The sequence below is a fragment of the Thalassophryne amazonica genome, chromosome 3 (genome assembly GCF_902500255.1).
Source record: "Thalassophryne amazonica chromosome 3, fThaAma1.1, whole genome shotgun sequence".
Classification (NCBI taxonomy): Eukaryota; Metazoa; Chordata; class Actinopteri; order Batrachoidiformes; family Batrachoididae; genus Thalassophryne; species Thalassophryne amazonica.
Window position 1 is genome coordinate 77,493,815 of NC_047105.1, and position 14,709 is coordinate 77,508,523.

The following is a 14,709-nucleotide window of genomic DNA, read 5'->3' on the forward strand; positions in this document are numbered from 1 at the left end:
CACACACACACACACACACACACATATACATACACACACACATATACACACGTGCGTTGCTTTATCAAAATTTTTTCTGGACCTGTGAGGAATATCTGAGTGGATACTATTCGAGAAATTAAGCTGGTTTTCGGTGAAAAGTTTAACGGCTGATGAGAGATTATGGGATGTTTCTGTCGGTGTAAGGACTTCCCACAGAGCGGGACGTCCTGCAGCGCTTCCAGGCACCGTCGTCGGCCTGTTTCGACCTGAAAACATCCTAATTTAAGGCTTAATTCACCCAGGACGTCGTGAGAGAACATAGAAGATTCAGAAGAGGCCGGCATGAGGACTTTATGCGAACATTCCACTGTTTAAGGACATTTTGTAATGAAAGACGTGCGCGCAAATTCGCCGAGTCCTTTCCGTGACGACTCGGCGAATCTGTGTGCGCCGCGACAGGAAAAACACCTCCGTGTTGAAAACCATTTGTAAAATTCAGGCGGCTTTTGATGGCTTTCAACAAGTGAGTAACTGAGAAATTGTTTAACAGCTTGGGCATGTTTCAACTTGTCCGTTAAGGTTTCCAACGGAGGTGTTTTTCCTGTCGCGACCCCCCGCGGTCGGGTCCGGCCCGACATGCGATTCTGCCCGCACGTTCTTTCATTAGAAAATGTCCGTTAACAATGGAATGTCCGAATAAACTCCTCATGCCGACTTCTTATGAAAGTTCTCTGTTCTCTGACGACTTACTGGGTCAACAGAGCCTGAAATGTGGAAGTTTTCAACTTGAAACGGCGAGACGCTGCCGCCTCGAAGCGCAGATCACCGTCAGGCGCCGTGGGCCGTCCTTACGGCGACACTACCAGACCAAAATCTCTCATCAGCCGTTAAAATTTTACCGAAAACCAGCTGAATTTATCGAATGGTGTCCACTCAGTTGTGCCTTACAGTTTTGAAAAAATTTTGATCAAACAAAGTAGCAGTCTCTGAGCCATTCCTAAACAATGAAAAAAAATCGACGAGAGGGTGGGCGACTCCTCACTCAAAGACTGCCCACAGGCGAATGACGTAACCGACAGGCGTGAAAAAACTCTCGCATGCCCACGGGGGTTAAAGCATGTCTGATGTAATCACACGTGATTCAAATCCATATGGTTTTTGAAAAAAATAATAAGGTCGGATACTTTTCTAATAGACCTTGTATATATTAGGGCTGGGCAACGTTAACGCGCTAATGTTGCGTTAATTATTGAGGTCATTATCTGTGACAATTTTGTTCCTGCCCTTAACTCTGCGTTTTTTGTTTTTTTTTTGTAGCCTTATGACTGTTGTTCGTTGCCTTTTATTTTGAAAGCGTCAGTCGGGGGCGAGCTTATGCTGCTGCTTCCTGCTGATAGCTGAGTTCACACAGAAAACGACACGAGGATCGAGAAAAGTACAGGCTATGCAATGCACAACAAAACAAAATGCAGAAAGACGCAGAACTTTTGAATGGACATTTTTGGTACAAAGTTCTACAGGATCAGGCCCAGATCCAGACCGGTTTGGATCGGTCAAATTTTTTTTTACGCATCGTTCGTCATCGGTAAAAAAAAAAAAATCTTGAATAATCTTGAATAGCCGAACGTGTCCCCGCGGTGAACACAGCTTTTCGGTGGTTTTCATGCCAACCTATATAGTCCGTAAATTATACGGATTTTTCCGAGTTTCAGAGTCATACGGACGTACAAATAAAGTCGGATATTCAGGGTTTGGTCTGTAATAAACTATTTCTGCAGCGCGGCTCCACTTTGAAACCATGAACCATTGAAGCAATGCTTCGATCCAGTAGCTCGTTGGTTCTTTGATTCACTGCTCTTCAGAAACGGCAAGCCGCTTCTTAACCCCTCGCAAAGCCATTAAAATATCGTCAGTCACTTTTGTGTGGATTAAAGTCACTAACTGGGACTCTTGTCTTGTTGCTGTCAAGAAACGAGAATCGTCCTCCGTTCCGTTCACACAGCTCGAAATGCTGCACGGCTGAGACAGAGTCTGGTCGGAATTAATAACTTCAAAATGAATCGCCGCTTTAAATAAAATTACACCTCTTTCCAAATGTAATACAGACAAGAATCTACAATCGACTAAAACGTTTTTTTTTTTTCCTCCCAAAATGAAACGAGCTGTATTTTCTTTTCAAATTACATCCTGAAGTGAAGCACAGCAGCTGTAAGCTCAGCTCAGATATATGGAAACACATTCATGCCAATGTCTGAAAGGAAATGCTTTTGACAAAAACTACAGATTTTGTTTATTCTTATTTATGTCCAGAGATCAAGGATTCACCATGTAGAGTTCATTATGTACAAAGTTTAAGGATCCAGTGACCAAATTCATATTTATTTACTTTAAGACTCAATAAAATTTCAATTCAATTTAATCGGCTTATAAAGTGCCAAATCACAACAAAATCTAAATATACTAAAACAAATACATCACAATTGTACACATATCAAATTGTGGTATGTGTACAATTGTGCAAACCTGTCCTCTAACACTCCGAAACGGAGGTGTTCCTTTGTCTCGCTTCATCAGCGAATCGGTCGTGACGCGCGAAGCCTCCGCGCGGCTTTCCATGACAAAATCTCTTGTTAAAAGTGAAATCTGCCGGAAAATGGCTGATGTCCAGCTCTTGTGATAACCAGAGAAAGAGCACATGATGGTCTCGTATCCACAGAGTCATCAGCTTAGAAATGATCCAGTGGTTTGTGCCGCGACATCGCAGCTCGGAGCGCGGCGCACCAACCGTCCTTAAAGGGGTCCTTAAAGTTGTAGTTCAAGTCCTTATTCTCTGTGAAGCCCATAAAATTTTCACCAAAAGCCAGATAACTTTTTCAAATGGTTTCCAGGTGCCAGTCTCTAACAGCTTCTGAAAAAATTCTGATGGAAAAAAAGTCCTTTTCATTCCGCCATTTCCAGACAATGAAAATCCGACGAGGGGGTGGGACCACTCCTTCCACAAGGCGTGCTCACAGGCGAATGACGTCACCAACAGGCGTGGAAAAACTCACGCATGCGCACGAGGGTTCAAGCATGTCTGACGTAAAAACATATGAATGAAATCCATATAGTTTTTAAAAAAAATAAAAAGGACCGTTACTTTATGGACACACCACGTAAGAGCCTTCTGAATGCAGGAAAGTAAATCTGCAAGCCCAGATCTCTCATTCAACTGAGAAATCTTCGTTTAAAAAATGACAAATTTACAGCTAAAATTTGGCCCTCCGCAAAACTGTCATCACATCTGGGACGTTGCCATGACGTAAGAGAGAAGACACTATCCCAGCATGCATTGCGCGCGCTGGGACGGATATAGCAGTGTAAACTGTAATTTGTGGATTTACATCAGTTTGCATCTGTTACAAAAGCACCTTTTTATTGTCTTATACAGAAGGATTGACTTTTTTTTTAAAACTTTATATTGTCTTGCGGTACGTTTGCTGAGTATACGTTTCTTTTATTTTTGCCTGAAAATTATTTTTGGGAACTTTTTCATACGCCCATTTGATTGAGTGGTGTCGCATTGAAAATCTACTGTCTTTAGCCTACTGCCGTTTCGAGGTTGTTTATGATTGTTTTGCCTTTAGACTAGATCTATATTCCCCGTAAAAAACAATTATTGGTGAGTTTTATATCATCTTGCTCTAAGACTGAATGTTTGTGGACTGCATAAAAACGATATTTTCGGGACTTTTTGCAATGTAAGTAGGATCTGCATGATCAATACAGCTGCAGTATGAGTGAACGGACGGAGGCACTCCCTGCAAGCCAATATTTTCTCACGGGGCAGGGCTGGGGTCGGGGTTACCGCGACGACCTGCTCGCATGCTGCGCTAGCGAGCGGACTGGCGCAGTAAGGGTCGGGGAAGAACGTCGCCTGCTATTGATGTTGCCGCTGATGTGAGCATGCAGAGCTGTAACTCAAATTCATTGCAGCTTATTTTTGGATGTTGAAACCAGGATGTGTATAACAGTAACATTACTAACAGATAAAATCAATTTCAATTGAGAAATAGCTAGTATTGCATTCACTCAACGCGCAGGATCGGACTGAAGGCGCTAGTGCTCTGTCTTGTCTCTTATGTCACGGCAATGTCCCGGATGTACAAACAGTTTTCCCGGAGGGCCAAATTTTAGCAAATTTGTCATTCTTAAACGAAGATTTCTCCGCTGAATTACAAATTTGGGCTTGCAGATGTACTTTACTGCATTCATAAGGGTCTTATAAATACATATCAGCTATTTCTTTCTGAGATCTGACCACATTTATTTCAAAGCAAGTCTACTTTAAGCAGGGGGACACGCCTTCCACTGCAGGATTTGAGTCCCTCTTGCATAGTATGTAGCCTTTGTTACTTTGGTCCCAGCTCTCTGCAGGTCATTCATCAGGTCCCACCGTGTAGTTCTGGGATTTTTGTTAACCGTTCTCATGATCATTTTGACCCCACGGGATGCCATCTTGCATGGAGCCCCAGATTGAGGGAGATCATCAATGGTCTTGTATGTCTTCCGTTTTCTTACAATTGCTCCCACAGTTGATTTATTCACACCACCTGCTTGACTATTGTAGATTCACTCTTCCCAGCCTGGTGCACATCTACAATTGTCTTCCTGGTGTCCTTTGACAGCTCTTTGATCTTGGCCATGGTTGAGTTTGTAGTCTGACTGTTTGAGGCTGTGGACAGGTGTCTTTTATACAGATAATGAGTTCAAACAGATGCCATTAATACAGGTAACAGGTGGAGGACAGAAGGGCTTCTCAAAAAAGACGGTACAGTTCAGTGAGAGCCAGAAATCTTGCTTGTTTGTGGGTGACTAAATACTTATTTTCCACCATAATTTACAAATAAATTCTTTAAAAATCCTACAATGTGATTTTCTGGATTTTTTTTTTCTTCTCATTTTGTCTTTCTAAGTACGAGAACTTGCACAATCATGGGCTGACTAAATACTTTTTTACCCCACTGTAACTCTATAGGAGATATGACATGGAGCTTGTGGCAGGCCGTTACACCATTAGTAAACATGAATCTCACCTCCAGCAATGGTTCAGGAGTGTCTCATAGCGCAGGACTTGGACATGAAGCCAGGACAGCAGCCGCGGTTAAAATCGGCTCACCCAAAATAAAAAAATTAATTCCATGTGATAATCCAACCAACGTGGTGTCCAGAGTTGCATTGTGCTCCTGAAGTGGGCAAACAGGAAAAAAGAAAGTTCCCTGGAAAGGCGCTCCATCTGTGGGACTGCATGGCCCAATGCCAGCAAATTTTGGAGCAAGGCTGTCCAGTGGCAGGCGCGCACATGTGCGTCCCACGTGCACTTAGTGGCCCATGCAGCATTATGCATACACATACACATGCACACACACACGCATGGCCGAGTGATAATTACAGCCCCACGCGGGTGCACAGAGCGCACGTGCGCGTGAGGAAAACAGCGCTCCGGTCTGCCATCCAGACATTTGAAGATCGGGCAGTCTGCAGCGCCTTTTATGGCAATCTGTGTTGTCTACATCCACTCTGGATGCAATCTGACAGGTGTGGACAAGGCAGTCTGTCTGCGCTCTGACACTGCAAACTGCGCCTCTTTTCCTACCGACTAAGCCGGATTATGGCAGTATTTGCCGTATCGGGCAAGCTCCCGGCACATTCTTGCTATGTGTGACGGGAGCCTGATGGATGTGGGTGGAACAGAATGGACACATGCTCTCAAAGTGCCCTATGTTTTTAAATACCTGAATTAAAGTATTTTGTTTGGCTAGTGGTTTTGGACAATGTAAGAGAAACATAAAAATTATTGAAACTTTTAAAGACTCATTTCTGTGACATTTTGTCATTGATTTGTTTTGGACTGTACTTACATTCTGAATGTAGAACTGGAAGTCCTGGGGGTAACGGAGGGACGTCTCCAACGACTGAACAGTGAAATCCTGACTGCCTTTATTTGTAAAACCCACAAGGAAATTCACTACTTTGTCAGCAGGAAATTCTAAATGATAAACACCAATAAAACAGAAAATACAGAAAGTTGTACAAACAATGAGTAAAACAAAAGTAACTCAGACGCTGCATTCATTTTACTGTTTGTGAAAACATCTTCACATCTTCTCTTCAGGCCCATGAATCAAAAGCTAATAGAAGTCAGACTGACCTTCTCCTGTGATGAAGATGATGGTCGTATCAACATCAGAGTGAGAAGGTAGTGGGCCGTCATTAGGTTCAGAGTCATCGTCGTCTCCTTCCTGAGGATCAATGCAACATGAAAACTTATCCTAAACATCTCCAACTTCAAAAAAAAAAAAAAAAAAAAAGATGAATAGTTCTTCTGATGTCTGAACTAAAACACGCACCGTACTTTGTACCTGGTCTTCCTCAACAGCCATCTCTTCATCGTCATCCTCCTCATTTAATGCATCATCTGGTTCAGCATCCTCAGCAGATTCTGGATCAGCAGACACGCTGTCTGTGAGACAGCAAAGACACAACAGGACATCCAGTCATTTTGGTTAATGTCACAATAACAGCTAATGATGTTTTATGGCTTTTGAAAGTCTGTTTTGGCTCGTCTGACTGAAATGGTTGAAATGCCCTTTTGATCATCACAACTACTGTATTAATGTCTTTGTGCCTATCTTGTACACCTATTGACATGACAATATAATAAAATCAGAAATTGGGATTACTCCCCCTCGAGCTGCCACCTTATCATGGTGGGGGAGTCTGCATACCCAGATGATCCTAGGAGCTATGTTGTCGGGGGCTTTGTGCTCCCTGTAGGGTCTCCCAAGGCAAACAGGTCCTAGGTGACGGGTCAGACTAAGGGCAGTTTAGAACCTCTATGACCAGTAAAAGATCAAGGACCGAGAAGTCGCTCGGTATGGCGGAGCCGGGGGTCCCAACCCTGGAGCCAGGTCTGGGGTTGGGGCTCGTGCGCGAGTGCCTGGTGGTCGGGCCTTAGCCCATGGGGCCCGGCCGGGCTCCGCCCGAAAGAGTGACGTGGGCCCACCCTCCTGTGGGTTCACCACCTGCAGAGGGGGCCATGGGGGTCGGGTGCAGAGAGGATTGGGTGGCGGTCGAGGGTGGGTGGCCCGGCGGCCTGGTCCATGCTCACAGCCCCTGGCTGTTGGGACGTGGAATGTCACCTCGCTAGGGGGGAAGGAGCCTGAGCTTGTGCGGGAGGTTGAGAGATACCGACTAGAGATAGTCGGGCTCACCTCCACGCACAGCTTGGGCTCTGGTACCCAACTCCTGGAGAGGGGCTGGACGCTTCATTTTTCTGGCGTCGCCCACTGGGAGAGACGGAGAGCTGCGGTCGCATTGATTATTGCTCCCCAGTTCAGTCGCCAAGTGTTGGAGTTTGAACGAGAGGGTCACGTCCCTACGCCTTCGGGTCGGGGACAGGTCTCTCACTGTTGTCTCAGCCTACGGGCCGAGCAGCAGTGCAGAGTACCCGACCTTCCTGGAGTCCCTGGGAGGGGTACTAGATAGTGCTCCGACTGGGGACTCCATTGTTCTCCTGGGAGATTTCAAAGCCCACGTGGGCGGTGACAGTAAGACCTGGAGGTGGGTGATCGGGAAGCACGGCCTCCCCGATCTGAACCCGAGTGGTGTTCAGTTGTTGGACTTCTGTGCTAGTCACAGTTTGTCCATCACGAACACCATGTTCGAGCACAAGGGTGTCCATAAGTGCACGTGGCACCAGGACACCCTGAGCCGGAGGTCGATGATCGACTTTGTAGTCGTATCATCTGACCTTCGGCCACGTGTCTCGGACACTCGAGTGAAGAGAGGGGCAGAGCTGTCGACTGATCACCACCTGGTGGTGAGTTGGATCCGCTGGGAGGGTAGGAAGCCGGTTAGACCTGGCAGGCCCAAATGTATCGTGAGGGTCTGCTGGGAACGACTGGGGGAACCCTCTGTCAGCGAGGGTCTTCAACTCCCACCTCCGGGAGAGCTTCTCCCAGATCCCGGGGGAGGTTGGAGACATGGAGTCCGAGTGGACCATGTTCTCCACCTCCATTGTCGATGCGGCTGCTCGTAGCTGTGGTCGCAAGGTCTCTGGTGCCTGTCGCGGCGGCAATCCCCGAACCCAGTGGTGGACACCAGAAGTAAGGGATGCCGTCAAGCTGAAGAAGGAGTCCAACTTATCTTTAGGGATGCCGTCAAGCTGAAGAAGGAGTCCAACTTATCTTTGTTGGTAGGTGGGACCCCAGAGGCAGCTGACAGGTACCGGCAGGCCAAGTGTGCTGCAGCCCGTGCGTTCGCAGAGGCAAAAACCCGGGCCTGGGAGGAGTTCGGGGAGGCTATGGAGGAGGACTATCGATCGGCCTTGAAGAGATTCTGGCAAACCGTCCGACGCCTCAGGAGGTGGAAGCAGCTCTCCACCAGCACTGTTTACGGTGCGGGTGGGGAGCTGTTGACCCTGACTGGGGATGTTGTTGGGCGGTGGAAGGAGTACTTCGAGGATCTCCTCAATCCCATCGTCACGTCTTCCGTAGAGGAAGCAGAGACTGGGGACTCAGACACGGACTCATGTATTACCCAGGCTGAAGTCACCGAGGTGGTTAGAAAGCTCCTCGGTGGCAAGGCTCCTGGGGTGGATGAAATCCGTCCTGAGTACCTTAAGTCTCTGGATGTTGTGGGGCTGTCTTGGCTGACACGCCTCTGCAACATCGCGTGGCGATCGTGGACAGTGCCTCTGGATTGACAGACCGGGGTGGTGGTCCCTCTGTTTAAGAAGGGGGACCGGAGGGTGTGTTCCAACTATAGGGGATCACACTCCTCAGCCTCCCCGGTAAGGTCTATTCCAGAGTACTGGAGAGGAGAATTCAACCGATGTTCGAACCTCGGATTCAGGAGGAGCAGTGTGGTTTTCGTCCTGGTCGCGGCACACTGGACCAGCTCTACACGCTCCATCGGGTGCTCGAGGGTTCATGGGAGTTCGCCCAACCAGTCCACATGTGTTTGTGGATCTGGAGAAGGCGTTCGACCGTGTCCCTCGGGGCACCCTGTGGGGAGTACGGGGTCCGGGGTCCTTTGCTAAGGGCTATCCCTGTACGACCGCAGCAGGAGCATGGTTCGCATTGCCGATAGTAAGTCAAACCTGTTTCCAGTGCACGTTGGCCTCTGCCAGGGCTGCCCTTTGTCACCGGTTCTGTTCATTATTTTTATGGACAGAATTTCTAGGCGCAGCCAGGGTGTAGAGGGGGTCTGGTTTGGGAACCACAGAATCTCGTCTCTGCTGTTTTCGGACGATGTGGTTCTGTTGGCTTCGTCAAATCAGGACCTTCAGCGTGCACTGGGGGCGGTTTTGCAGCCACGTGTGAAGCGTCCGGGATGAAAATCAGCACCTCCAAATCCGAGGCCATGGTTCTCAACCGGAAAAAGGTGCTTTGTCCTCTTCAGGTCGGTGGAGTGTCCTTGCCTCAAGTGGAGGAGTTTAAGTATCTCGTGGTCTTGTTCACGAGTGAGGGACGGATGGAGTGTGAGATCAATAGACGGATCGGTGCAGCATCTGCAGTGATGCGGTCGCTGTATCGGACCGTCATGGTGAAGAGAGAGCTGAATAGGGGGGCAAGGCTCTCGATTTACCGATCGATCTACGTTCCGATCCTCACCTATGGTCATGAGATTTGGCTCATGACCGAAAGAATGAGATCGCGAGTACAAGTGGCCGAGATGAGTTTCCTCCGCAGGGTGGCTGGGCGCTCCCTTAGAGATAGGGTGAGGAGTTCGGTCACTCGGGAGGAGCTCGGAGTCGAGCCGCTGCTCCTCCACGTCGAAAGGAGTCAGTTGAGGTGGCTCGGGCATCTTTTCCGGATGCCCCCTGGACGCCTCACTGGAGAGGTGTTCCGGGCACGTCCCACTGGGAGGAGCCCCGGGGAAGACCCAGGACACGCTGGAGGGACTACATCTCTCGGCTGGCTTGGGAATGCCTTGGGGTTTCCCCGGAGGAGCTGGGGGAGGTGTGTGTGGATCGGGAGGTCTGGGCGGCTTGCTTGAGCTGCTGCCCTCGCGACCCGACTCCGGATAAAGCGGAAGAAAATGGATGGATGGGATTACTCAGCATCAGTAAAGGCATACAACCAAAATATCACATCTCCCACTGATATTCAACTCAAGATGGGTAATTTTGGACAGTGTTGCCATGAAAATATGTGAAACCAATAAACTGCTGAATGGAATGCACATTCCTATCACTTTTCCATCTGGTGCAGATGCTCAAAGGGCTTTACAATGATATCTCATATTCACTCACATACACACACACACACACAAACTCAGTGATGTTACCATGTTGCCATGCAAGAAGCTCAACTGCACACCAGGAGCACCTTGGGGATAAAGGCTGTTTTCCCCCTGATTTGGAAAGTGAACAGTCAGAAGTCAAAAGTCATCTCTCTGATCTCTGACTACAGGAAAAAAGTTATTAGATACTTCCCCACAGGCAGGGGTGGTGGCCAAGTGGTTAATGCGCTTGGTTTCAGTGCAGAAGTTTTCCGGGTTCAAATCCCACCCCTGCCACATTTCTCCATGTAATGTGGAGTTGTGTCAGGAAGGGCATCCGGCGTAATACCTATGCCGATCCAACATGCAGATCCACCTTGGATATGCTGTGGCGACCCTGAGTGCAAACAAGGGAGCAGCCAAAGGGACTTACTATTTTACTTCCCCACAGACATTTTGGATTCTATCTGAAATGATGTGCCAAACATACAACCCCAAATCAGAAAAAGCTGGGATGATAGGGAAAAGGAAGAATAGGATGAAAGTAAAACTTGAAACTTCATTACTTGGTATCCTCAAAGCTACAACGGCTTTTAGGTGTTGTGAGAAGGAGTGGAAACATTACAAAGGGGTAAATGCTTTAATATGTCACACATAGCCAGAATCATGCAGAATAGTGTCACAATGACGAATTGGTGCACATCTGAAAAGTGTCGGGTTTCAGTTTCCAAACGTTCTGATAGCCATCTGCGAGAGACCACACAGCTGGTCAAAATCAGCCGGCCACCCCGAGTATGATGCACATGTTCAAAACCCTCCGGGTGCTGTCGAGATGGGACACCTATCCGATGGTGGTCCATGTGCAATCTGAGGACCATCTGACTGTAATTTACGCATGTGAGCCACGCACACACGGACGCTGCAAACGCAGCGCTCTCTCCCACTGCGGTCCAGTGTCTGCCATCCAGACGTTTGAACATCGGGCAGTCTTCAGGGCCTTTTATGGCTGTCTGACAGCAGTCTGAGGTGGTCAAAATGGTACAGGAGAGTTCAGATGCAAAACCCAGTGTCTCCAAAACCATAAATTTTTAGTCGAGGCCAACATGTACTTGGCTGTCAAGGGGACCATCAATGTGCAAAATATGAAAGAATTTGAACAAACTGTTTTCATTTTATTGATGAAAGTCTGTGCATTTCCGAATATGGTTTCCTTTAAAATCACCATTTTCAACTCCATTTTTCTCCATTTAGAAAAAAAGTACTTACTGGGTTAACAGCGTATAGCCTTCTGTGGCTGCCATTAAAGAAATTGTGCATAGTGCAAGTTTTGCATTTTGCATCACTATTCTCAGCAACAGAGTGGAATGGAGCACAGAAGAATTTTCTTTCAACAAAACAGATCAAATCTAGGCTTGCATCTCTGATGTGCCTTTTGGCAAATTGTAGCAGAACTTTCAAGTTTTTTTTTTTTTTTTTTTTAAGAAAAATACTTCTCTGCACCACTTCATCATGAACTTGTATAACTCATGCAAAATTCAAAACTTGCACTATGTGTAATTTCTCCAGTTGCAGTCACAAAAGCGTACAACTTGCTCAGAGTCGTCTTGGTGTCTTCTCTCACTCGTCTCCTTCTTGCACAGTCACTCAGTTTTTGAGAACTGTCTGCTCCACACAGATTTAACATAGAGTGCCATACTGTTTGTATTTATTCATAACTGATGCAAATAACGTTCAAGACATAATCAGTGTTTTGGAAATGTTCATGTATCCATCCCCTGACTTGTCTGACAAAAACTGGATGTAAAAGTGATGGTTTGTATGTGTTATACTAAGGGGTGCACTTACTCATTCACACCATCATACTGGCTTTTTTAATTTCTTTTAATTAATGATGTAGAGATTACTTTTCACTTTAAAGGGCATCATTTTCTAATTTTAAGATATAAAGCCTTGTTTTTTTGATGTCATAAAAAATTGCAAACATGTAAAAGCACAACTTTTTTCACAGCACTGTATATAGACACTGCCACATAGAGGCGCTGGTGCCCTGGTGGATTTGAGGGGGTTAATGATGTATGTAATTAATAAACACAGACAACATGAACTGTATGTAACACAAATAAACAAATAAGTTTACAGTTATGTTATAGCATTTTTTTTAGCTATTACAAGCAGGGAAAACTTCAACTTTGCTTAAACACATGACATTTCCAGCCCAGTGTCACACTTTTTTCATACCAGAGAATCTGGAGAACGTGTACACGTAAGCGGCAAGGCTGAAGACCAACACTGAATGCCTGTAACCTTCGACCCCTCAGGTGGCACTGCATTAAAACCCAACATCATTGTGTAAAGGATCTTACCGCGAGGGCTCAGGAACACTTCAGAAAACAATTGTCAGTTAACACAGTTCGTCACTACATCTACAAGTGCAAGTTAAAACTCTACCATGCAAAGTGAAAGCCATTTTGGGACCAAGCTCATTTGAAATGGACAGACATAAAGTGGAAAGAGGAAAACAACCATCTTGATTGTTACCTGCGCAAAGTTCAAAAGCCAGCATCTGTGATGGTATGGGGGTGTGTTAGTGCCCATGGCATTGGCATTGTACACATATGTGATAACACCATCAATGCTGAAAGGTACATCCAAATTTTGAAGCAACACAAGTTACCATCCAAGCAACGCCTTTTTCAGGGACGTCCCTGCTTATTTCAGCAAGACAATGCCAAGCCACATTCTGCACGTGCTACAACAGCGTGGCTTCATAGTAACAGAGTGCGGGTACTAGACTGGCCTACCTGCAGTCCAGACCTGTTGCCCACTGAAAATGTGTGGCGCATTATGAAGCGCAAAATATGACAACAGAGATCCCAGACTGTTCAACAACTGAAGTCGTACATCAAGCAAGAGGGGAAAGAATTCCACCTACAAAGCTTCAACAATTCATGTCCTCAGTTCCCAAACGCTTATTGAGTGTTGTTAGAAGGAAAGGTGATGAAACACAGTGGTAAACATACCACTGTCCCACTGTGTTGCAGGCATACATTTCAAAATGCCTTCCACTTTCTGTTACATGTGCATAATGGTGGGTCTCAGGATTCCTTGCAGCAGTCATGCTAACAGTTAGTTATGACAGTGCTGGTCTTGAGTGGGTGCAGTGGCTCCCAGCATCACTGCTTCTTCCCAGCTAAACCCTGATATTGTGTGCATTTATTGTAGTGCATTTAGTGACATGCAACCCCAATTCCAATGAAATTGGGACATTGTGTGAAATGTAAATAAAAACAGAATACAATGATTTGCAAATCCTCTTCAACCTATATTCAATTGAATACACCACAAAGACAAGATTTTTAATGTTCAAATTGATAGACTTCTTTGTTTTTGTGCAAACATTTGCTCATTTTGAAATGGATGCCTGCAACACATTTCAAAAACGTTGGGACAGGGGCAACAAAATACTGGGAAAGTTGATGAATGCTCAAAGAACACCTGTTTGGAACATTCCGCAGGTGAACAGGTTAATTTGAAACAGGTGAGTGTCATGATTGGGTATCAAAGGAGCAGCCCCGAAAGGCTCAGACATTCACAAGCAAAGATGGGGCGAGGATCACCACTTTGTGAACAACTGCGTGAAGAAATAGTCCAACAGTTTAAGAACAATGTTCCTCAATGTTCAATTGCAAGCAATTTAGGGATTCCATCATCTACAGTCCATAATATAATCAGAAGATTCAGAGAATCTGGAGAACTTTCTACACGTTAGCGGCAAGGCCGAATACCAACATCGAATGCCCGTGACCTTCGATCCCTCAGGCAGCACTGCATTGAAAACCGACATCATTGTGTAAAGGATCTTACCGCGTGGGCTCAGGAACACTTCAGAAAACCATTGTCATTAAAGGCCCAGTCACAGCCTCGTTCCTGCAGCTGGCGCTATGTCAGGATTTTTAAACTGCTGAAAAATTTGAACGAAGGGCAACAAAAACCTCAATTCGTCTGTGTCTCGTTTTGCTGTCGTTCTTGATGTTTTTTAATTGTTTGTTTAGTTTTTCTCACGTTATTGTTTAATTTGACTTCGTTGGAGCAGGTGAACGTTTTCACACAGCGCAGAAGCTGGTTTGTGAGCACGGAGGCTGCTGCTGCTTCATGTACCATTGGAAATTACAGGGCAAACTCAGCCTGCTTGCTTGGATTTTTTTTTATTTGTGTGTGGGGCAGCTTCAATGGGCTCAGACACCTTACATAGGCCAGAATTAATCTTTTGTGTGGATATAATTAATTATTTTGCCACAAGCAACTGTTGAATTTGAAACAACAAAAAAATTTGTGTAATTTCTGACAGTACTTGAATGTAGCATCAGAGGCAGCAGCAGCTCCTGCGTGCGCTTATTATTTTTTATTAAATATAACAATATGAGTGTAGGAATGATAATCCAGTCCTTTTGCACATGTGGC

General features: G+C 46.0%; 1 protein-coding gene across 1 annotated transcript in view; it reads right to left on the minus strand.

Annotated features, from left to right (window-relative positions):
• Window positions 1–14,709, minus strand: part of LOC117507796 (translocon-associated protein subunit alpha-like) — a 36,598-nt gene that overhangs the window by 4,745 nt on the left and 17,144 nt on the right. Inside the window, exons 2-4 of the mRNA XM_034167593.1 lie at window positions 6,372–6,484; window positions 6,173–6,263; window positions 5,883–6,010 (exon numbers count right to left, since the gene is read on the minus strand). Coding sequence (XP_034023484.1) covers window positions 5,883–6,010; window positions 6,173–6,263; window positions 6,372–6,484 — 332 coding nt within the window. The remainder of the gene's footprint in view (window positions 1–5,882; window positions 6,011–6,172; window positions 6,264–6,371; window positions 6,485–14,709) is intronic.